Source organism: Aquarana catesbeiana, linkage group LG01 (genome assembly GCF_042186555.1).
Source record: "Aquarana catesbeiana isolate 2022-GZ linkage group LG01, ASM4218655v1, whole genome shotgun sequence".
Taxonomy (NCBI): Eukaryota; Metazoa; Chordata; class Amphibia; order Anura; family Ranidae; genus Aquarana; species Aquarana catesbeiana.
In genome coordinates this window covers 947,286,144-947,311,201 of record NC_133324.1, presented here as the reverse complement: position 1 = coordinate 947,311,201, position 25,058 = coordinate 947,286,144, and the positions used below count along the sequence as shown (strand labels likewise).

General features: G+C 43.2%; 2 protein-coding genes across 3 annotated transcripts in view; both read right to left on the bottom strand.

Moving 5' to 3' along the window:
• Positions 1-25,058, bottom strand: part of LOC141121389 (von Willebrand factor A domain-containing protein 5A-like) — a gene marked incomplete in the record, with an annotated part of 791,688 nt that overhangs the window by 240,400 nt on the left and 526,230 nt on the right.
• The window catches only part of LOC141121405 (von Willebrand factor A domain-containing protein 5A-like), a 239,283-nt gene that overhangs the window by 10,351 nt on the left and 203,874 nt on the right, over positions 1-25,058 (bottom strand). For both annotated transcript variants that reach the window (XM_073611105.1, XM_073611106.1), the window contains 2 exons: positions 12,617-12,676; positions 8,214-8,344 (listed from right to left, as the gene is read on the bottom strand). In XM_073611105.1, coding sequence (XP_073467206.1) covers positions 8,214-8,344; positions 12,617-12,676 — 191 coding nt within the window. The remainder of the gene's footprint in view (positions 1-8,213; positions 8,345-12,616; positions 12,677-25,058) is intronic.

Here is a 25,058-nt window from a genome sequence, read left to right as displayed (position 1 = left end):
CTAAAGACTGTATGCACCCAAGACCGTGGGCCTGGAAGATCTGGTGGTTGAGGTACCAGTACCTATAGCAGCAGTGCTGCTGAAGAGTAGCCAGGTGGGCTAGCATTTTCATTTGGATTTTGTGTATTTAATTGAAGCATGGACCCCTGCGTGGGATTCCTGGATGGACTTTTGTTTTGTTTTTCCCTTTAATAAACGTGGGCTACCAGGCCCTTAACTATATAAATGCCTCTCTGATGTGGACTCACTGCACCAAAACGCATCTATCCACTTGAGTTGAACATCCCCAATGTCACTATACACACACACACACACACACACACACACACACACACACACACACACACACACAGAGTATTCATTCTTTTCCTTATTAATGTAAACACAGCACCCCATATTGACAGGAAAACACAGAATTGTTGACATTTTTGCAGATTTATTAAAAAAGAAAAACTGAAATACCACATGGTTCTAAGTATTCAGACCCTTTGCTGTGACACTTATATATTTAACTAAGGTGCTGTCCATTTCTTCTGATCATCCTTAAGATGGTTCTACACCTTCATTTGAGTCCAGAGGTATTTGATTATACTGATTGGACTTGATTAGGAAAGCCACACACCTGTCTATATAAGACCTTACAGCTCACAGTGCATGTCAGAGCAAATGAGAATCATGAGGTCAAAGGAACTGCCTGAAGAGCTCAGAGACAGAATTGTGGCAAAGCACAGATCTGGCCAAGGTTACAAAAAAATTCTGCTGCACTTGAAGTTCCTAAGAGCACAGTGGTGTCCAAAATCTTTAAATGGAAGACGTTTGGGATGACCAGAACCCTTCTTAGAGCTGGCCATCTGGCCAAACTGAGCTATCGGGGGAGAAGAGCCATGCTGAGAGAGGTAAAGAAGAACCCAAAGATCACTGTGGCTGAGCTCCAGAGATGCAGTCGGGAGATGGGAGAAAGTTGTAGAAAGTCAACCATCACTGCAGTCCTCCACCAGTCGGGGCTTTATGGCAGAGTGGCCCGACGGAAGCCTCTCCTCAGTGCAAGACACATGAAAGCTCGCATGGAGTTTGCTAAAAAAACACCTGAAGGACTCCAAGATGGTGAGAAATAAGATTCTCTGGTCTGATGAGACCAAGATAGAACTTTTTGGCCTTAATTCTAAGCAGTATGTGTGGAGAAAACCAGCCACTGCTCATCACCTGTCCAATACAGTCCCAAGAGTGAAGCATGGTGGTGGCAGCATCATGCTGTGGGGGTGTTTTTCAGCTGTAGGGACAGGACGACTGGTTGCAATCGAGGGAAAATGAATGCGGCCAAGCACAGGGATATCCTGGACGAAAACCTTCTCCAGAGTGCTCAGGACCTAAGACTGGACCGAAGGTTTACCTTCCAACAAGACAATGACCCTAAGGACACAGCTAAAATAACGAAGGAGTGGCTTCACAACAACTCCTTGACTGTTCTTGAATGGCCCAGCCAGAGCCCTGACTTAAACCCAATTGAGCATCTCTGGAGAGACCTAAAAATGGCTGTCCACCAACGTTTACCATCCAACCTGACAGAACTGGAGAGAATCTGCAAGGAGGAATGGTAGAGGATCCCCAAATCCAGGTGTGAAAAACTTGTTGCATCTTTTCCAAAAAGACTCATGGCTGTATTAGATCAAAAGAGTGTTTCTACAAAATACTGAGCAAAGGGTCTGAATACTTAGGACCATGTGATATTTCAGTTTTTGGTTTTTTTTTAATAAATCTGCAAAAATGTCAAGAATTCTGTGTTTTTCTGTCAATATGGGGTGCTGTGTGTACATTAATGAGGAAAAAATGAACTTAAATGATTTTAGCAAATGGCTGCAATATAACAGAGTGAAAAATTTAAGGGGGTCTGAATACTTTCCGTCCCCACTCTCTCTCTCTCTATATATATATATATGCTGCATCCAGTGTAGCCTATATCTACAGTGCATTCGGTGGTGTACTGTTTCTAATACAGTGTGCACAGTTTCTATTACATTTCTGGTGGTGTACACAGTATCTAATACAGTGTAGTGTGGTGTTGCAAGACAAAAAATACATCATGTCCAGAAGGCCACCAAGGAGAGGCAGACGCTCACGGGCCACTAAAAGAGGGCAAGCAACCTCTGTTTCTACAGTCAACAGTGGTGGTCGTGGACATGGTGCATCCTCTGCAGGTGGCCGTGGGACACGTTTGTCCTTTTTTTCTGCTGCTGGCCGCGTTACTGAGCCACAACATGCAGAAGAGTTGGTGGAGTGGATAACAAAGCCGTCCTCCTCATCCTCTGTCACCCAGGCTCAGAGTAGTTTGCCTTCCAACGCAGCTGCCAAAGCGGCCTATTCCACTGGCTCATTGTCCACAGTCACTCCTTCCGTAGCCCCACCATAATGCACGGAGGAGTCCCCAGTATTATTCGACTACAGTGTCGGGTACATACTGCTGGAGGATGCGCAGTGATTTGCACGCTCCAATGTTGGTTCCCGGGTTGAGGAAGGGAGTAACGTGAGCCTAGAGAGAGGGGGTGCCACAGAAGGACAAGAAACTGGCAGTCATGTTCCCCCAGCTTCAGCATACTGCCAAGTTTGTTCCAGTGACGAGGAGGGAGGAGATGATGAGGTCACTGACTGTACTTGGGTGCCTGAGAGGAGGAGGAGAAGGCACAACTCCAACGAGGCAGGATGTCCTCTAGGGGGCAGCCACCCTATTGATTGCATCATACCGCAAAGCTCCGCAGGTGCATGGCGCAGCTGACTCCCCGCTGACTTTTAAAAGTTCTTTGGTGTGGGTTTGACATGTGTGCAGCAGATCGCACCATTGCTGTTTGCAACCTATGTCTGAAGCGGATCAAGCGTAGCCAGAACAGCAGTCGCTTGGGCACCACATGCTTGACCAGACATATGATGACCTGCTATGCAGTCCGTTGGCAACAGCACTTGAGAGACCCACATTAAAGAAAAAGGCGGACTTCTCCTTGCTCCTCATCTGGGATCTCCAACCCTACTATACCTCCAGTCCTCTCAAAAATCTGTACTGAGAGGAATGAAGGTTTAGTAATAGGTGTCCCAAGTACTTGCAGCCAATCTGCTAGCAGTATACCACCAATCGATGATTTTAGCAGGCAAATTTCCGTACCCCAGCTGCTAAACCGTAAAAAGAAATGCGGTCCCAGACATCCACATGCTCAGCATCTAAATACTAGCTTGGCCAAATTGCTAGCACTGCAAATGCTGCCTTTTCAGCTGGTAGACTCTGCCCCCTTTGATGAATTTGTGGAATCTGCTGTACCTCAGTGGCAGGTTCCAAAACGCCATTTCTTTACACGGAAGCCCATTCTGGCTCTCTACCGGCATATGGAAGGCAATGTTTTGGCCTCATTGGACAGGGCGGTCAGCAGTAAGGTTCATATTACTGCTGACTCATGGTCCAGCAGGCATGGGCAGGGACGTTTCCTTTCCTTCACGGCGCACTGGGTAACTCTGCTGGCAGCTGGGAAGGATGCAGGACAGGGTTTAGTATTGTTGGAGCTTGTTCCACCACCACGCCTCCAAAATGCTAGTGGTGATTCTGCCACAGCTCTCTCCTCCCCTCCCTATTCTTCTTCTTCCTCTATGCCCTCTTATGCAGATTTGTCCTCTGAACCAGCAGTGCTCCGTAAGCATTCAAGGGGCTATGCAAGCAGTCAGGCTAAAAGATGCCATGCGGTGCTTGAGTTGGTCTGCCTAGAGGCCAGGAGCCACACTGGGGCAGAAATTCTGGCAGCTCTGCAGGGGCAGGTTCAGAGGTGGTTGACGCACACCAGCTTCAGCCAGAAATGGTTGTATGCGAAAATGGCACCAACCTTCTCTCTGTCCTCTGACAGGGACACTTGATCCATGTTCCATGTTTGGCACATGTCCTGAATTTGCTGGTGCAGCGGTTCTTAAGCAGGTATCCAGGCTTACAGGATCTCCTGAGGCAGGCCAGAAAAGTCTGTGGTCATTTCTGCTGGTCATACAATGGCAGTGCTCGGCTGGCTGACATTGAAAGGTAATGCAACCTGCCCACCAACCGCCTCATTTGTGACATGCCCACCAGGTGGAACTCAATGTTGACAATGCTGCAGCGGCTGCACACACAGCAGAGGGCCATCAATGAGTACCTGTGCGAGTATAGCACTAGGACAGGGTCAGGGGAGCTTGGCTTCTTTTTGCCATGCCAGTGGCTACTGATCTAGGATGCATGCACTGTCCTGTCACCATTTGAGGAGGCCACAAGGATGGTGAGAAGCGGCAATGCATGCATCAGTGACACTCACTGTCCCTCTAGTCTTCCTGCTGGAGCACACGCTTCGAGGAATCATGGACAGGGCACTTGAGGCAGAACAGCAGGAGGAATAGGAGGACTTTCTTTCCTCTCAAGGCCTCCTTTATCCAGATAGCATTCCTGCGGGCCCGCCAAACACACAGAAAGAAGAGGAGGATTGTGTCAGCATGGAGAGGATAACACTCAGCAGCAGTCTTCAAGACATGGTTTTCAGTCCCCAGAAACCCAAGGAGTTGTACGTGGCTGGGAGGAGGTAGTTATGGATCATGTGATCCTTAGTGACCCAGAGGACTCCCTGATTCTGCAAAGCCTGCAAAAGGACCCTGGGATTCGTGGTAGTAAGGAGAGGGATCATTAATGGCTGGCAACCCTTCTTGATCCACGTTACAAGGGTAAGGTTGCAGAACTCATCCTGCCTTTGCAGAGGGAGCAGAGGATGAAACATCTTCAAGAAGCCTTGAAGAAAGTTTTGTGCAATTCATTTCCAGACCCTGGGAGGTTACCAATTCCTGGTGCTGGACAATGTGTTGCTGGGGCTTCGTTCAGTCAAAGGAAGAGGGGTGGAGAAGATGGACGACTGACTGACTTTAAACAATTTTTTAGTCCTCAGCGCCAAGGTCTGATCGGTTCAAGCAACCATCGCCAGCGTCTGCATTATATGGTCCAGGAATATCTAGGGGCAAGAGCAGACTTGGAGACCTTTCCAACAGATCATCCACTGGGTTACTGGGTCTTGAGAATGGACCATTGGCCAGAACTTGCTCAATATGCAATTGAGCTACTGCCTCTCCTGCATCCAGCGTGCTTTCTGAACGCACATTCAGTGCTGCTGAAGGGTTTGTAACGGATCAAAGAGAGCACCTGTCCACAGACTCAGTTGATAGGCTCACATTCATAAAAATGAATCAGTCTTGGATCAGCAGCTGTCAAACACCTGATGCTGATTGTCAAGGCCAGGATATATAAAAATCTTCATAATTCATGAAAAACTCAGCTAAGGAGTCGTCATACTACAGGAGCGCCCCCCACCAGATAAGGTTGAGTGGATCACCCTCTCCAAGTGGAGGTCAATATACAAAACTCATGTTGAAACAAAGTCACCTGAGCAACAGTGCCCTTTTCACAAAAACAAAAGATACCTGTTTTGTTCTCCTCTTGAAACCACTTAAGACAAGAATAGAGAGAAACTGTTTCTTCAGACAATCAACTCATTGCAAAGCAGAAAGATATTTACCTGTCCTTGTTGGGTAGATGAAAGGATAGACCCAACACTGCCATAAAAAGTTACACAGATATGTAACTAGATTGTTCTCACAGAGAAATTACCCTTATCTAATGGAACCCATTGTTTAGACTCTAGGAAATGTGTAGACAGCTAAACTCTATCTAAAATATTAATTGAGTCTGTCCAAAGTTCACCTCAAAAGACTTTTAGGAAGACATTTGAGAGTTGTGCATGCAGCATTATTTTAAAATACCTATATTTGAATTTAAGTCACTCAAATTATATATTATATTCCAGGCCATAAATACAATTATGATTTTAGTGTCTACTGACCCAATGATAATTCTGTCGTAGGGTAAAAACATAAGACTTAGATGTAAGAACAAATTAGAAATAAGAATTGTTTTAAAATGCCAATCAGTGTTATGAAAGACATATGAATCGTGACTATAACTGTATAAAAATATACCTGTAGCATGTGTTTTCCTAGATAAACAAGTATTCACAGGATATACAAGAATTATACATTTATCCATGTATATAACCATTTTATGTGATATTGATTAATATAATATATATATATAATATATTTCAGCACTAATATACAAACAGATACACATTATGAAAATAGAACATATTATTTAACAGATAGTTCAGAACATGTTTTTCTGCCCTCAGACATGCCTAGTGGTTGAAGACGATATTACCTGAACTCACCAAAGTAAATCATTGAAACAGTGGTGAGATGCTGACCATATATTGATAATATTTTCTCTTCCCAAAATCATAGGAATTGTATCTTACTGTATACATTGTATCTTATCCAATACTGTGTGAAGGGAAAATTATAGGAATCGTATTTTACCGTTTACATTTTATCTTATCCAATACTGTGTGAAGGGTAGTTTAGTATTAAACAATTGTCCCACGTTATTGGCCTTGTGTGTTGAAGCCGCTTGTGGGTAAAATTAAGACCAAACTGTATTACAACAAATTTGGCTACTGTGGTCCCAGGGAAATTATTTATCGCCCCATTCAATCTGGTAGCTCTGTTAAATTACTACTTCCTTCAAACTTATAATATCTAACTGTTGACTCCACTAGACATACTTTGTATTCCTTCCGGCTGGAGAAATTCAGAGGATTGTTTTCTCGAGCGACAAGAGATATTGGGGGTTATTTATGAAAGGCAAATCCACTTTGCACTACAAGTGCACTTTTAAGTACACTGAAAGTGCACTTGGAAGTGCAGTCGCTCTAAATCTAAGGGGTAGATCTGAAATGAGTGGAAGCTAAAATGCTGCTTTTTATTTTCCTTGCATGTCCCCCTCGGATCTAGAGCGACTTTACTTCCAAGTGCACTTTTAGTGCCCTTTCAAGTGCACTTGCAGTGCAAAGTGGATTTTCCTTTAGTAAAAAACCCCCATTGTGTTTTTGAACTTAAGGCGTGATTACCGCAAATCTTTTTAACATAGTCATTTGGGCTATCCTTGGGTTATTTATCAAATATTAAGCAAAATAGTTTTTTTGCCGCGTTGATATCTTCGGTAGGGTGTATGAAATATTAATCACCAGAAATCCCAGTTCTGTATGAAATTGTATAATTATACTTGTAAATTGATAAAAAATGATTTACTTATTAATTTTATTGGGAAATATTTATACATTGGTAAAAATTCCCCATAGATTAACGAACTCAGGAAATTATTGTGGTATGTTACTGATTGTCTGAACAAAGTTCACATTTTTACCGTAAGGTTGGAGGCACTGCGCAAAACACTAAAATTTTTTTTTTTTTTTTTTTTATAATCTTTATTTATCAAAACAATTTTACAATTTTTTACATATATAGCAAAACATATACACATCCAAAACAATTAAAAGAACCCATTTTTCAAACTCGAAATCCTCTTCCTGTCTCTATATAGGGCAAAACACTAAAATTTAATGTAATTCAAATTCCCCATATCTATTATTAAGATTCCATACCACACTCACAACATGATGTAACTGATTGAATTTGCTATGGATGCGGGATCCCTTGAAGACTACCTATGCTGAATATCCTATTCCTTCTCAATCTTGATGATGCTAGCTTCCAACAAGATTTTCGGTTTAGGGCACCACCACCACCCAAAGCCCAATTCTTCTGCACCTGTTTAACAGGGGCATGTAATTACAATTTTTGATATAATATTTCACAGCAGGGCCCGTTCCTGCGCCCAACAAGAGTATCTGTGAGGGGTTACAGTGTTGTGGCACCACCACCACCCAAGGCCCAATTTTTCTGCCCCTGTTTAACAGGGCCATGTAATTTCAAATTTTTGAATATAATATTTCACAGCAGGGCCCGACGAGTAACTGTGAGGGCTTACAGTGTTCTGGTACCACCAACACCTGAGGTCCAATTTTCTGCAGAGTATATAGGGCAGGCTATATAGTATATATACTGCTGTTCAGAGTATATAGTGCCTGGGGGGCCCCCCACGCCATTTAAAAAAAAAATTTTGATGCGGGGTTCCCCTTAATATCCATACCAGACCTGAAGGGACATTTTCATTTTTTTTCTTTCTTTCTTTATTTATTATGGTCAAAAATGAAAAAATATAATTCAAAACAATTTTTTTTGTAAGTAAAATATTGCAGATATGATCAGTAACACAATACCTGGTCGGGGTTCTCGGTCTTTATGTCTGCCTCAGATATTCCAAGGACAGCAGAGATTTTGGGGGTCAGGTACCAGGATCCGTCCGCATTCTGCACGGTGATCAGCCTCACAAGAGGGGGGGGCTCCACATCTTCAATTAGAACAATAAATAAATAAATTTATATATATATATATATAAAACACACACACACTATTACCACTGTTAATATCTGGTGGCTGCAACCATTTTTGTCAGGTTGTTTTTCCTTTATTATGAACTGGTGATCCTGCCAGTAACAGGCTCCCTGTCCTAGGGTGACAACACTCACTGTACTGCACCTATGAAGGAGCAGACTTGTCACCCTAGGATGCTTCCCTGATTTGAACTACAAACACCCCCTCTCCCCGCTTAATTTCTGTTACAGTGGGGAAGGTGTTTTTTAGTCCAGAGAAGTGGAAGTGGAAGAACCAATAATGCTGCTTGATAAGCAGTGCAGAGATTACAGAAATAGATCAGCTCACTGGATTTCTGGCAGAATCACACTGTGTTTTCAATGGAATATTTAAAGAGTAACTCCAATTTTGTGGGTGATTTATGTACATTATAAGGATTTTAACAAACTTTGTTGCAGATTCCTACCTTTTGTTATTCTGAAGAAATCCCTGTGTTTGTCTGCGTCCTTGTGGGAGTGAGTCTAATGGGAGTGGTTTAACCACTTCCCACCCGGCCCATAGCAGATGACGGCCGGGCAGTGGTTCAGTTATCCTGACTAAGCGTCATATGACGTCCAGCAGGATAACATGCCGCCGCGCGCCCTGACAGACGCGAGTAGAGGACAGCCGATTGGCGGCTCTCCTGACAGGGGGGGTCTGCGCTGATTGTTTATCAGCGCAGCCCCCCCTCAGATCACCACACTGGACCACCAGGAAAGGGGGCAACATGTGGATGGCCAGGTATGTACCCCATGGCCATCCACATGTGCCCAATGTGCCCAGTCAGTGCCCAAAAATGGCACCATTATATAGCACCAGTGCCATCAATCAGTGTCATTAGTGCCACCCATCAGTGTCCATCGGTGCCACCTGTCAGTGCCCATCAGTGCCCTTCAGTGCACACCTATCAGTGCCCATCCATGCCACCTATCAGTGCCACCAATAAGTTCCCATCAGTGCCACCCATAAGTACCCATCAATGCCACCTACAAATGCCCATCAGTGTCACCTATGAGTGCCCATCAGTGCCGCATACCAGTGCCACCTATCAGTGCCACCTATCAGTGCCCATCAGTGCCACCTATCAGTGCCCATCAGTGCCACCTCATCGATGCCTATCAGTGCCGCCGTATCAGTGCCTGTCAGTGCAGCCATATCAGTGCCCATCATTGAAGAAGAAAACGTACTTATTTCCAAAAATTTTTACCAGAAACAAAGAAAAACACTTTTTTTTTTGTTGCGCAAAAAATAAAAACCGCAGAGGTGATCAAATACCACCAAAAGAAAGCTCTATTTGTGGGAACAAAATGATAAAAAAATTGTTTGGGTACAGTGTGGCGTGACCGCACAATTGTCAATCAAACTGCGACAGCGCTGAAAGCTGAAAATTGGCCTGGGCGGGAAGGTGTCTAAGTGCCTGGTATTGAAGTGGTTAATAATTATCAATCAGCTGTGCACCTGCAGGGCACTAATGAGGAAAGCTGCTGGGCCTGCATCCCTTTAGACATGATTTCCTATTGGAAGTATCTCACTCAAAATTAGTTTATTTTTATTTTTTTCAAACTTATGCCGCGTACACACGATCAGGATTTTGGTAGGAAAAAAATATGATGCTTTTTCCGATGAAATTCCGCTCAAGCTTGCCTTGCATACACACGGTCACACACAAGTTTGCTGAACTTTCGACCGTTAAGAACGCGGTGATGTACAACACTACGACGAGCCGAGAAAATGAAGTTCAATGCTTACGAGCATGCGTCGAATTGTTTCCGAGCATGCGTAGGAAATTTGCACGTCGGAATTGCTACAGACGATCGCATTTTCGGATAGGAACTTCTTCCGACCGAAAAATTGAGAACATGCTCTCAATCTTTTGCTGCCTGGAATTCCGCCAGCAAAAGTCAGATGGAGCATGCACACGGTCGCATTTTACGACCAAAAGCTCACATCGGTCTTTTGCTGGCCGAATTTCTAATCGTGTGTACGCGGCATTAGTTTTATTGTAAGTTTTTCTAAGTAAAAATTTTTGTTGCAGGGGATGAAATCTGGCTTGATCTTGTGTTTCTGCTAAGCGGTGTCCATCCAATCAATCCATCCCCCACACAATTAAAAAGTACCCCCTAGGAGCACACTTAACCCTTTGTTCGCCCCTGATGTTAACCCCTTCCCTGCCAGTGTCTTTAGTACAGTAACAGTGCATATTTTTAGCAGTGATCACTGTAATAATGTCACTGGTTCCTAAAAAAGTGTCAAAAGCCTCAGGTGTCTGATTTGTCCGCCGCAGTCCTGCTAAAAATCACTGATCACCACCATTACTAGTAAAAAAAAAGAAAAAAAATGCCATAAAAATATCCTATAGTTTGTAGACGCGATAACTTTTGCGCAAACCAATCAATATACGCTTATTGGGATTTTTTTTTTACCAAAAACATGTAACAGAATACATATTGGCCTAAATTGATGAAGAAATCAGATTTTTTACTTTTGGATAGGTTTCATGACAGAAAGTAAAAAAAAATTGATTTTTTTTTAAATTGTCGGTCTTTTTTTGTTTATAACGCAAAAAATAAAAACCACAGAGGTGATCAATTACCACCAAAAGAAAGCTCGATTTGTGGGAAAAAGGGACATAAACTTTATTTGGGTACAGCGTCGCATGACTGCGCAATTGTCAGTTAAAGTTACACAGAGCTGTATCGCAAAAAATGGCTTGGTCATGAGGGGGGGGGGGTAAAACCTTCCATGGCTCAAGTGGTTAACATGTTAATGTCATTTGAAAAGTTGTTTTTAATATTTTTTACATCTCAGGCTTTCATTATAATAATCCCTGGTGATCCTGCCATGAAGGTCTTTGTTCAGGCACTTCCTGTTGTAGGCCTCTGTCCCTTTTTCCCCAGTTGTGCTCCTGCCTTGTCACCCATTTAGCGCGCTCAGAGATCAGAGACGGTTAGGGAAAAGCCAAATGGATAAGCCGAAAGCCAGCTCACAGCATGGGACCTTAAAGGTTATCTCTCAGCATCTCCAAAATTCAACCCCGCTTCCATTCTAGGGCAGGTCCCAACATTCATATTTTTCTTTTAACCTTGTGAAAAAACAGCTTTAAAGTGACATTAAAGATTCTATTTTTTTTTAAACAACAAGCATGTTATACTTACCTGCTCTGTGTAATGGTTTTGCACAGAGCAGACACGGTTCTCTTCTTTTAAGGTTCCCCGCTGGCGCTCCTGGCTCCTCCTCCTCAAGCAGTGCCCCCAGAGAAAGCTGCTTGCTCTGGGGGCACCGCTGCATGCTCGCTCCCGAGCCATCGCTCTATGCGTTCATAAAACACATAGAGCCGCAGCTCGGCCCCGTCCTCCCACCCGGCTATCTCTCCTCACTGGCTCATTGGCTGTGATTGACAGCAGCGGGAGCCCATTAGCTCAGCCAATGAGGAGGGAGAGACCCGGGACAGCCGAGGCTCTCGTGAACATCGCTGGATCAGTGGGAACTTAGATAAGGATGGGGGGCGCTGCACACAGACGGGTTTTTTTTTTACCTTCATGCATAGAATGCATAAAGGTAAAAGTTCAGCCTTTAAAAAGACTTTAATTATTCTCTGTGACATTGACACCAGACTTGTTCATTTCTTCCAAAAGCAGCTCAGTTCCTATTGTTGCAGACACACCAGTACCGGGACAGGGTCATCCAGGGCAAGGATCTGAAACTACGCCCCCCTCCCCCACTGTTACTACATATCATAGAATAGGTCAACCACCCTGGGTTTATTCTTTGTCCCCTTACTTCACTGCGCCTGGGGCAGCCACCCCTCCTGCCCACCCCTTGCCCCAGCTCTGAGACACCCCCCCAGATCTACATTTCCCTATACATTGTGGGGGCAGGCTCTTGGGAGTAGAGACAATGGTATTGTTTTACTTGGAAGGAAATGAATGTATGCATCTGGGCATGGATGGAGAAGGGCATGGATGGGTGAAGATCTGTTGTTCAGCAAGACAGAACAAAGGGGAGGGCTGACTGTGGATTTCAGTGTTGTCCGCCCAAAACAGGAAGTTAAGAGCTACCTGGATTTCTGGCAGATCAACTGGTATTTTTCTGTACTGGAAGCATTTATATGGACAAAACCTGGGGACATGTACATGTAATGGAGAATTATTTTTTTATTGCCTGACATACACTTTAAACATGACTAGAAAATAAGGATGACTGTTCCTACCTGCTTTGTAAATTATGTCATCATAGCTATCAAAATGTGGTCTCTCAAAACTACATGATCCTAAAACAGAACAGAAAGAAAACTAAAATGAGTATTTATATATATATATACACACACACACACACACAATTACCACTGTTAATATCTGGTGGCTGCAATCATTTTTGTCAGGTTGTTTTTCCTTTATTATGAACTGGTGATCCTGCCAGTAACACGCTCCCTGTCCTAGGGTGACAACGCTCACTGTACTGCACCTATGAAGGAGCAGACTTGTCACCCTAGGCTGCTTCCCTGATTTGAACTACAAACCCCCCCACCTCCCCCCGCTTCATTTCTGTTACAGTGGGGAAGGTGTTTTTTAGTCCAGAGAAGTGGAAATGGAAGAACCAATAATGCTGCTTGATAAGCAGCACAGAGTTACAGAAATAGATCAGCTCACTGGATTTCTGGCAGAATCACACTGTGTTTTTTCCACCTATTGAACAGATATAAGAAAACGTTTTCAATGGAATATTTAAAGAGTAACTATGCTTTTGTTGAGAAAAAAATAATCTGGGTGATTTATGTACATTATAAGGATTTTAACAAACTTTGTTGCAGATTCCTACCTTTTGTTATTATGAAGAAATCCCTGTGTGTTTGTCTGCGTCCTTGTGGGAGTGAGTCTAATGGGAGTGGTTTAATAATTATCAATCAGCTGTGCACCTGCAGGGCACTAATGAGGAAAGCTGCTGGGCCTGCATCCCTTTAGACATGATTTCCTATTGGAAGTATCTCACTCAAAATTAGTTTATCGTGTGTACTTATGCCGCGTAGACACGATTGGGATTTTGGTCAGAAAAAGATATGATGGCTTTTCCGACGGAATTCCGCTCAAGCTTGCCTTGCATACACGCGGTCACACAAAAGTTCGCTGAACTTTCGACCGCCAAGAACGCGGTGATGTACAACACTACGATGAGCCGAGAAAATAAAGTTCAATGCTTATGAGCATGCGTCGAATTGTTTCTGAGCATGCGTAGGAATTTTGTGCGTCGGAATTGCTACAGACGATCGCATTTTTGGATAGGAAATTTTTCCAACAGAAAAATTGAGAACCTGCTCTCAATCTTTTGCCAGATGTAATTCTGCCAGCAAAAGTCAGATGGAGCTCACATCGGTCTTTTGCTGGATGAATTTCCAATCGTGTGTACGCAACATTAGTTTTATTGTAAGTATTTCAAAGTAAAATTTTTTGTTGCAGGGGATGAAATCTGGCTTGATCTTGTGTTTCTGCTAAGAAGTGTTTATCCAATCAGTCCATCCCCCACACAATTAAAAAGTACCCCCTAGGAGCACACTTAACCCTTTGTTCGCCCCTGATGTTAACCCCTTCCCTGCCAGTGTCTTTAGTACAGTAACAGTGCATATTTTTAGCACTGATCACTGTAATAATGTCGCTGGTTCCTAAAAAAAAGTGTCAAAAGTATCAGGTGTCTGATTTGTCCGCCGCAGTCCCGCTAAAAATCACTGATTGCCACCATTACTAGTAAAAAAAAAAAGAAAAAAATGCCATAAAAATATCCCATAGTTTGTAGACACGATAACGTTTGCGCAAACCAATCAATATACTCTTATTGGGATTTTTTTTTTACCAAAAACATGTAGCAGAATACATATTGGCCTAAATTGATGAAGAAATCAGATTTTTTACTTTTGGATAGGTTTCATGACAGAAAGTAAAAAAAAATTGATTTTTTTTTTTAAATTGTCGGTCTTTTTTTGTTTATAACGCAAAAAATAAAAACTACAGAGGTGATCAATTACCACCAAAAGAAAGCTCGATTTGTGGGAAAAAGGGACATAAACTTTATTTGGGTACAGCGTCGCAATTGTCAGTTAAAGTTACACAGAGCTGTATCGCAAAAAATGGCTTGGTCATGAAGGGGGGGGGTTAAAACCTTCTGTGCCTCAAGTGGTTAACATGTTAATGTCATTTGAAAAGTTGTTTTTAATATTTTTTACATCTCAGGCTTTCATTATAATAATCCCTGGTGATCCTGCCATGAAGGCCTTTGTTCAGGCACTTCCTGTTGTAGGGCTCTGTCCCTTTCTCCCAATTGTGCTCCTGCCTTGTCACCCATTTAGCACACTCAGAGATCAGAGACGGTTAGGGAAAAGCCAAATGGATAAGCCGAAAGCCAGCTCACAGCATGGGACCTTAAAGGTTATCTCCAAGCATCTCCAAAATTCAACCGCGCTTCCATTCTAGGGCAGGTCCCAACATTAATATTTTTCTTTTAACTTTGTGAATAAACAGATTTCAAGTGGTATTAAAGATTCTATTTTTTTTTAAACAACAAGCATGTTATACTTACCTGCTCTGTGTAATGGTTTTGCACAGAGCAGACACGGTCCTCTTCTTTTAAAGTTCCCTGCCGGCGCTCCTGGCTCCTCCTCCTCAAGCAGTGCCCCCAGAGAAAGCTGCTCGCTCCCGAGCCTTCACTCTATCCATTCATAAAACACATAGAGCCGCAGGTCAGCCACGTCCTCCCACCCCGCTATCTCTCCTCATTGGCTCACTGGCTGTGATTGACAGCAGCGGGAGCCCATTGGAGAGACCCGGGACAGCCGAGGCTCTTGTGAACATTGCTGGATCAGAGGGGGTTTAGATAAGGATGGGGGGCGCTACACACAGACGTTTTTGTTTTTTTCCTTCATGCATAGAATGCATAAAGGTAAAAGTTCAGCCATTAAAATAACTTTAATTATTCTCTGTGACATTTACACCAGACTTGTTCATTCAAAGGCAGCTCAGTTCCATTGATGCACACAAACCAGTACCGGGACAGGGTCGTCCAGGGCAAGGATCTGAAACTGCGCCCCCCTCCCCCACTGTTACTACATACCGTAGAATAGGTCAACCACCCTGTGTTTATTCTTTGTCCCCTTACTTCACTGCGCCAAGTCTAATCGTCAGCACACCTTGACCCAACCCTGCCTCCCCCAATGAGGTAAGACCTATTATTTTCCCCTTTTCCACACATTTTGTTTACCCCCTACTTTACTACAGCCTAGCTAGTCAAACCCCAGTCATGTAGGCCTTCCGCTTATGCTGCGCCTGCAGCAGTTCTTGGCCTGTGACTTTTTATAAATGGGAATCAGCCATCGGTCTTTTGCTCATGAAGGGATTCTCAAAATTCTGCCAATAAAAGGTTTTTTAGGTTGGAAATATCACAGGGCACCCCGAGCAAGGGTGCCAACTTCAAGAACACGTGACTAGTCCCCCTGCAGTGTACAATCTCTTACCCGGTTGTACATTTCTCTGAGATGGCCCTTCATCTGTATATTAAAGTAAGGCTTTATCAAGAAAGAAAATCACTTAAAGAGGAAGTAAACCCTCAGAAAAAATAAAAATACACCCTGCAAGACAAAGGCATAATGAGCTAGTATGCATAGCAAACCAGCTCATTATGAATTACTTACCTGAGATCGAAGCCCCCGAGTGACTTCCAGGTATCGCTGCTCCGGCACTGTGAGTGGCCGGAGCAGCGATGAAGTCACTCCGGCGCATGCGTGTGGGACCCGCCAGTTACGGCGCCATCGCCCTCGGAAACGGCATGATCGCCCTTGGAAACGCCATGCTCAGTGCGCCTGCGCCATTGTCTACAGCCCGCATACGCCGTAGACATCGGTACAGTCTTTTTTTTGCAAATATCTCCTAAATCTGGGCGGCACAGTGGTGTAGTGGCAGGCAAATCGAGGAAAGCTGGAAGCCGCACACCGGTATAATGATGAATGCTTTATTTAAAAAGCTGAATCATGAAGAAACACAAAACATAGCAGCAGAAGCGTACAAAAGCAGCTGACGCGTTTCACACTACGATGAGTGCTTATTCATTGCTATGTATAAGCACTCATCGTAGTGTGAAACGCGTCAGCTGCTTTTGTACGCTTCTGCTGCTATGTTTTGTGTTTCTTCATGATTCAGCTTTTTAAATAAAGCATTCATCATTATACCGGTGTGCGGGTTCCAGCTTTCCTCGATTTGCCTGCCTCATCTTGCATCAGCCAGCACCTGGGACTCTTCCCTCTTGAAGGACAATACTGTACTGGCTTTCATCTCCCCTGGTCTGCACCTACCTGAGCGGTGGGACCCCTCTCTGCTTAGCTTACATTTCTGGATTTATACAGTGGTGTAGTGGGTAGCACTCTCACCTAGCAGTAAAAAGGGTCGCTGGTTCGAATCTCAACCATGACACTATCTGCCTGGAGTTTTGCATGTTCTCCCTGTGCCTGTGTGGGGTTCCTCGCACACTCCAAAGACGTGCTGGTAAGTTAATTAGCTTCTGTCCAAAATTGGCCCTAGTATATGAATGTGAGTTGGGGACCTTGGATTTGTGGGCTCCTTGAGGGTAGGGATCGATGTGAGTGTGTGATATATGTGTGGAGCGTTGTGTAAATTGACGGCCCAATATGGGTACTTTAAATAAATAATAATATAATAGATGAGCATCTTAATGAGACGCAATGTACAGGGATAGGGACCATTGTAGACACCCACCCACACTCACTCAGGTTGAGCTGGATGGATTGGTGTCTTTATCCAACCATACCATATAACTATGTAACCGTGTAGGTTAAGGAGATTTTGCAAGCACCTACAGGTAAGCCTTAATCTAGGCTTACCTGTAGGTGAAAGTTGTCCGAGAGGGTTTACAACCACTTTAAAGTATAAGTAAATCCAAAATCTATTTTTCAGTAGGTTTGGCATCATGTCTCACTGTATAGTTTTCTATCAAAGCAAATCCTTTTTTGTGAATCTGTTACACTATTTATAGCACTGAAATAAGAGAGAATATTCAACGCTGACATAAAAGGACACAGTTAAGGTGAACTGCTAGCAAACACTCAAGGCTAATTCAAACAATACCTCAAATGAACAACAAAATATATAAAAGTGTAGCGCAATTCATGAATGTCCATAAAATGAAACAAAATATAACAGTGTGGCCAATCTTTTCATGGCCCACTGGGAGGAAGATGTTATATTCCAGGATCGCCCTCCCCAATTGTCATGCTACAAGAGGTACATTGACAATTTAATTATGACCTGGGAAGGTGACATGTCCAGCTTACAGTCATTCATGGGTAAATTAAATAACAACAATAAAAATATACAGCTCACCTGGACTATTGACCATCAGCAGATCACCTTCTTGGATTTGGAAATTTTTAAAAGCGATGTTGGTTTCTAGACTAGAAACCATTTTAAGGCCACCGACCGGAATGCTTACATTCCATTAAACAGTTGCCATCATAGGTCATGGTTGTGTAATATTCCTAGGGGCCAATTCATTTGACTCAGATGCAATTGCAAGTCAGAAGATGATTTTCTATCCCAATCTCAGGTTTTAGCGACTCGTTTCAAGCAGAAAGGGTACGTACAGTCTATGATTGATTCCGAAAATTGATAAAGTCAGGCTTACAGATAGGAGCACTATCGTGGCAGATAAAACTAAGACTTCTGATGCTGAAAACAATACTGCTGGTTATAGAGTTGTATTGGATTACAGTATCCAATACAGGAAGTTTGAGAGAATCATAGCTAAACAATGGCCGATTCTGAAATGTGATCGGACCCTGGGACCAGTTCTCCCTCAACATCCTAAGTTCACATAGCGTAAAGCACCCTCTCTTCATGACCGCTTGGCTCCGGGTGTGGTTGATCCATCCAAAATTGTGGACAACAGGCTATTCAGCTTTCTGTCTGGTTTCTATGCATGTGGCAGATGTGCCACCTGCAGGAATGCCAGTAAAAACATCAAAAAGCGGAAAGAGTTTGTTTCAAGTGTCACACAAAAATGTTAGCAGATTGAAAGTCTGATTACATGTACATCTGTGGGGGTGGTATATATGCTTGAGTGTGACTGTGGCCTACAATATGTAGGTCGCACTTCAAGAGCACTACATGTACGGGTGGGTGAACATATTAGCAATATCAAAAGGGGAGTTAAGACTCATAGTGTATCCAGGCACTTCAGAATCTGCCACCAGAGAGACCCTAAATGCTTGAAGTTTTGGGGTATAGAAAAAGTTCCCCGTCATTGGAGAGCAGGTCATTATATCAGACAGTTGAGCAGTAGAGAATCCTTCTGGATTTATGAAACCAAGTTTATGTCGCCTGCGGGGATGAATGTTGACTTCAATCCCAACCGTTTTATCTCCAATAGATAATTGTTTTGTTTTTGGGTCACTTATTCAATCCTGATTTTAAGTGGTTTTATTCTTATGTTTATGGATTTATGTGTGGTTTGACCATCAAGATGGCCGCGGATTAACATCTTTACTTTATTTCATGTTTTTAAACATTTTACAAATAAATAAGTGCTTGCTAACATTGGGTAACCCCCCCCCCCCCATATATATATATATATATATATATATATATATATTTTTTTTTTTTGTTTTGTTTTTTTTGTTTATATATATACTTTTTAATCTTATAATCATCTTTTTATACTTATGCAAATTAGAGGCGTTTGTTCTTTCTTTTTTCTTTCTTTTTTTACATATATGAGGAACGTTTGTTCCCTATATGCAATTTTAAATAAATTAGCGTCTTTTTTGTATTTATAAGCACATTAGCACTTTCTATGTTTTCTATGTAATCATCTACAGCAGTGGTTTGATGGGATTATTTGTGATGCCACAGGTCATTCGACCGCTGTATCCGGAATCCTGATTGGCTGAGTGATGGTTTCCATGGCATTATTTACAACGCAGCGGGCTGTCTGTGTGTACCCTGCCCCATGCTGAGGAAGTCCTGCCTACGGACATAGCGCGTACGGGGGTCAGGGATCACACATGACGTCACCCGCGGCCATCTCGTTGGTAACACTACACGCTTATGTGTCTGCACTCGGAACTGAGTGCAGCTTCATGTAAGTACAATTGATCGTTTTCTTATTACAATAAAGTGGCAAACAGAGAGCATTAGATCGCTGTGTCTTTTTCCTTACACACGCTGTATCATCTCACTGACTGGACGAGCATTGGATGTTTCATCTGCGGATTACTTGCCTGGTATTCCAATACCGCTATGTGACCTGTTTCAGGTCGAGTCCTGGAGGTGAGAGGTCATTCTTTGTGGTGGAGGGGTCACAGACACCTGATTGAAGATCTTCTGCCTTGTGTGTCACCTGCACTTTAGTTATTCCAGTAGTTCATTTACAGCACTTCCTGTTGCAGGCTGACAACATTTAGCATTTAGCCACTGCCTCATAATAAAGAGCAGCACTGTCAGTCTGTTGTGCACGTTCCTGTTGGCCATTGAGCTGCCTATCTGATAGACCCAATTAGCAGCCCAAAGCCAACTGAACCGGAACAAAGCCGGAGATAAAATTCAAAATCTTTAATGACACAGATTTTCTGGTGGGGCACAGCCCTTGGGCATTATATGTTTAACCACTTCCAGCCCAAGCCAATTCTGACACTTCTCTCCTACATGTAAAAATCATCATTTTATTTCTACAAAATTACTCAGAACCCCCAAACATTATATATATTTTTTAACAGAGACTCTAGGGAATAAAATGGCGGTCATTGCAACTTTTTATGTCACACGGTATTTGCGCAGCAATTTTTCAAACGCGTTTTTTGGGAAAAAAAACTGTTTCATGAATTAAAAAAAAAAAGTTAGCCCAATTGTTTTGTATAATGTGAAAGATGAGTATAGATAACATGTCATGCTTTAAAATTGTGCTGTGTGGAATGGCGCCAAACTTTGGTACTTAAAAATCTCCATAGGCAATGCTTTAAATTTGTTTACCTGTTTAGAGTTACAGAGGAGGTCTTGGGGTAGAATTATTGCTCTTGCTCTAACGCACACGAAAATACCTTACATGTGTGATTTGAATGCTGTTTACATATATGGGCATGACTTACGTATGCGGTTGCTTCTGTGCGCGAACACGTGGGGTTGGGCGTGGTTTACATTTTTTATTTATTTTTTTATTCTTTATTTTACCTTTATTTTTTATTTTTACACGTTCTCTTTAAAAAAAACAAAAACATTTTTTATCACTTTTATTCATTGTACAAGGAATTTAAACATCCTTTGCAATAGGAATAGTGTGTGACAGGTCCTCTTTATGGAGATGTGGGGTCTATGCGCCGGAGGGTGGCGGGAGGGGTCGTCCCCTCCCACCGCCTGTAAGAATGATCAAGCGGCTGAACTGCCACTGTGATTGTTCTTATGGTGAAGAGAATCGCCAGCCAAAAAAAAGATAAAATCCGGATGATGTCTGTAGCTGTACCCATCATTCAGATATCCCCACTCAAAGTACCTTGGGCGGGAAGTGATTAATAATAATGGGATTTTTGACTTACCGTAAAATCCATTTCTCTGAGTTCATTGACAGACACAGTGCTCCATTATTCAGAACCATAGGGTTATACCGCCCCCTACAGTAGGACACTAGGCATCTATGGACAGTCCTAGGCGGTATATCTCTCTGCTATAGGCCTTCAGTTTAGTAACAAGCAGTGTCAGAAGTATTAAAACTCCTTAGAGGTGGGTGCTGTGTCTGTCAATGAACTCAGAGAAATGGATTTTACGGTAAGTCAAAAATGCCATTTTCTCTTTCATTCATTGACAGACTCAATTATTCAGAACCATAGGGATGTCCCAAAGCAGTGCCAAACATGAGGGATGGGACAACGAAAAATCCCAAGTCTAACACAAGAGCCAACCAGGTAACAGGAGCTCAACACAAAACAAGCTGGAACCTAACCTGAACAATACCCCTTGAAGAGGGAATAGACCCTCTAAACAGAAGCCTGTAAAACCTTGAGGCCAAACGAGGCATCCGCAGATGCCAACACATCCACTTCGTAGAACATTGTGAAAGTGTACACCGACGACCAGCGGCCGCCTTGCTAACTTTCGCAATCGACGCCTGATGACAGAAGGCCCAAAAAGCACTAATCGCCCAAGAAGAATGTGCCATAACAGGGAAAGGAGGAACCTGATCCCCGATAGAATCGGGCAGAGTCATCATCTGTCTGATCTATCCAGAAATGGTCGCAGAAGAAGCAGACAGCCCCTTTCTTGACCTGTCCGTGATCACAGTGAGTCTGACCTCCAAAAAGACTCAGTGAATGCGAAATACACCTGAATCCCCCAAACCACATCCAGGGAATATAAGGAAAATTCCTTAGGATGTGTTCACCAGGGACACAAGGAAGGCAACACAATGTCCTTATTCAAATGGAAATCCAAGGAAGTAATGATGGAAAAGGGCGAAGAACCACCTTAACCTAGTGTAACACTGGGTAAGGTGTACAACAATTGAAACAAGAGGTATAGGTTAGGACTTTATATGAGACCATGACCATCCGGTACACAGGTCTCCATCCAATTATATCTGAGAAAAGTAAGGGGACTAGGGGAAAAAAGGGGGACAATGGGGACTTTATATGAAACACATCACTAGGGCAGGCTGAGTCATCAGATGTAAAAAAATGTAAATTTATTGATACCACATGAGAAACAAGGTGCAATAGATGATACTCGCATATAATCAATAGATAAGGTACAAAGTATGTAAAACATGGCAGTAGAACATATAATAGTAGCATAGTAACATGTTATACATTGTAACATAGATAGATTGCAGCATCATCCAAATTACACCCCACATGTGTATACGTAATTCATATTGTATTAAAATCCAACTGATGGCTAAAACACTAAAATGCCCATGGTAGATACATATTCGTTGTGACATGTCAAGAAGTTATGAATGTTCAATTGTATTGCTCGACGCGTTTCGTGGAAGTTTGTCCACTCATCAGGAGCAGCTATCTGGAAATATCTAAAGTAACGTATAAAGTAGTAATTAATAATATTTAATTACAACAGGAAGAGGGGAAGCAAAACCGCTAGTCCTAACACTCTTACCTGTAGATATATGGTATAATAGTAGTAGGGCATATATAGAAAAGTTCATGATGGTAGGATATAATCAGGGGTGGACACAACAACCCCACGGGAGCTGAGGAGGCAACCAAGAGGTGGCAGGGCGAGGCAGCTCAGGACGCCGTAGAGCAATGGGTAGTGAAAAAGTTCACCTAGGTTTCCAACAAGTTGGTGTAAGATAGAGCATTGACCCAAGGTAACTGTAGATAAATAAAATAAAATACGTATAGGTAAAAAACAGGTAATGTTGGATGACCACTAGGTGGAAGATCAAGTGTGGGACAAGGTGAAGTGACAGTGGAGTGAACATAGGAAAAACAGACAGATAGTGTCTGGGAGACCGGTGGAATGAAAGAACAAAGAGAGCCCACCACAACACCAAGCGAACAAAGTGAAGGGATAGTGCAAGGCAGGTTATGTGAGGACGGGTGTGTAAGGGGGGTGAAGAAAGCATGGTGCAAGGAGATCTCCGGTACCTAAGATGACAGAGTCTCAGCCCGCCAGCCAACGAGGTGAACCCCCAACGTCACGCTAAGACGTGCTAGGAGGGAGGAGAGGAAGCAGCCCACTAAGGAGACTAGCGCCTATATAGGCAACCTCCGGCCTCCATCAGTATGCACGCCAGAAGGAAACAGCGTCACGACGGCACGTGATGTCAATTGACGCCAAACGTGCCGACGTGCGGGGCGTGGCGTCGACGCGCAGCGGACACCCGCCCCCGATCCCATGACTGGTGGATCAGGGGGATAGCAACGGTGCGCGTCGCAGCTCCCGGGGATGGAAAGGATCCACCCCCCGAGTATCAACCTAAATAGATAACATGACTAGGATAAAACAAAGATATACCAGTGATAGCAAGTAAATATAATAACTAGGCATATGACACAAGACCACAGCAATGGTATATATAGTATTTAGTGTGTGTTTCCATCCCATATTAATATTGAAACAAGAGGTATAGGTTAGGACTTTATATGAGACCATGACCATCCGGTACACAGGTCTCCATCCAATTATATCTGAGAAAAGTAAGGGGACTAGGGGAAAAAAGGGGGACAATGGGGACTTTATATGAAACACATCACTAGGGCAGGCTGAGTCATCAGATGTAAAAAAATGTAAATTTATTGATACCACATGAGAAACAAGGTGCAATAGATGATACTCGCATATAATCAATAGATAAGGTACAAAGTATGTAAAACATGGCAGTAGAACATATAATAGTAGCATAGTAACATGTTATACATTGTAACATAGATAGATTGCAGCATCATCCAAATTACACCCCACATGTGTATACGTAATTCATATTGTATTAAAATCCAACTGATGGCTAAAACACTAAAATGCCCATGGTAGATACATATTCGTTGTGACATGTCAAGAAGTTATGAATGTTCAATTGTATTGCTCGACGCGTTTCGTGGAAGTTTGTCCACTCATCAGGAGCAGCTATCTGGAAATATCTAAAGTAACGTATAAAGTAGTAATTAATAATATTTAATTACAACAGGAAGAGGGGAAGCAAAACCGCTAGTCCTAACACTCTTACCTGTAGATATATGGTATAATAGTAGTAGGGCATATATAGAAAAGTTCATGATGGTAGGATATAATCAGGGGTGGACACAACAACCCCACGGGAGCTGAGGAGGCAACCAAGAGGCGGCAGGGCGAGGCAGCTCAGGACGCCGTAGAGCAATGGGTAGTGAAAAAGTTCACCTAGGTTTCCAACAAGTTGGTGTAAGATAGAGCATTGACCCAAGGTAACTGTAGATAAATAAAATAAAATACGTATAGGTAAAAAACAGGTAATGTTGGATGACCACTAGGTGGAAGATCAAGTGTGGGACAAGGTGAAGTGACAGTGGAGTGAACATAGGAAAAACAGACAGATAGTGTCTGGGAGACCGGTGGAATGAAAGAACAAAGAGAGCCCACCACAACACCAAGCGAACAAAGTGAAGGGATAGTGCAAGGCAGGTTAAGTGAGGACGGGTGTGTAAGGGGGGTGAAGAAAGCATGGTGCAAGGAGATCTCCGGTACCTAAGATGACAGAGTCTCAGCCCGCCAGCCAACGAGGTGAACCCCCAACGTCACGCTAAGACGTGCTAGGAGGGAGGAGAGGAAGCAGCCCACTAAGGAGACTAGCGCCTATATAGGCAACCTCCGGCCTCCATCAGTATGCACGCCAGAAGGAAACAGCGTCACGACGGCACGTGATGTCAATTGACGCCAAACGTGCGGGGCGTGTCGTCGACGCGCAGCGGACACCCGCCCCCGATCCCATGACTGGTGGATCAGGGGGATAGCAACGGTGCGCGTCGCAGCTCCCGGGGATGGAAAGGATCCACCCCCCGAGTATCAACCTGGATAGATAACATGACTAGGATAAAACAAAGATATACCAGTGATAGCAAGTAAATATAATAACTAGGCATATGACACAAGACCACAGCAATGGTATATATAGTATTT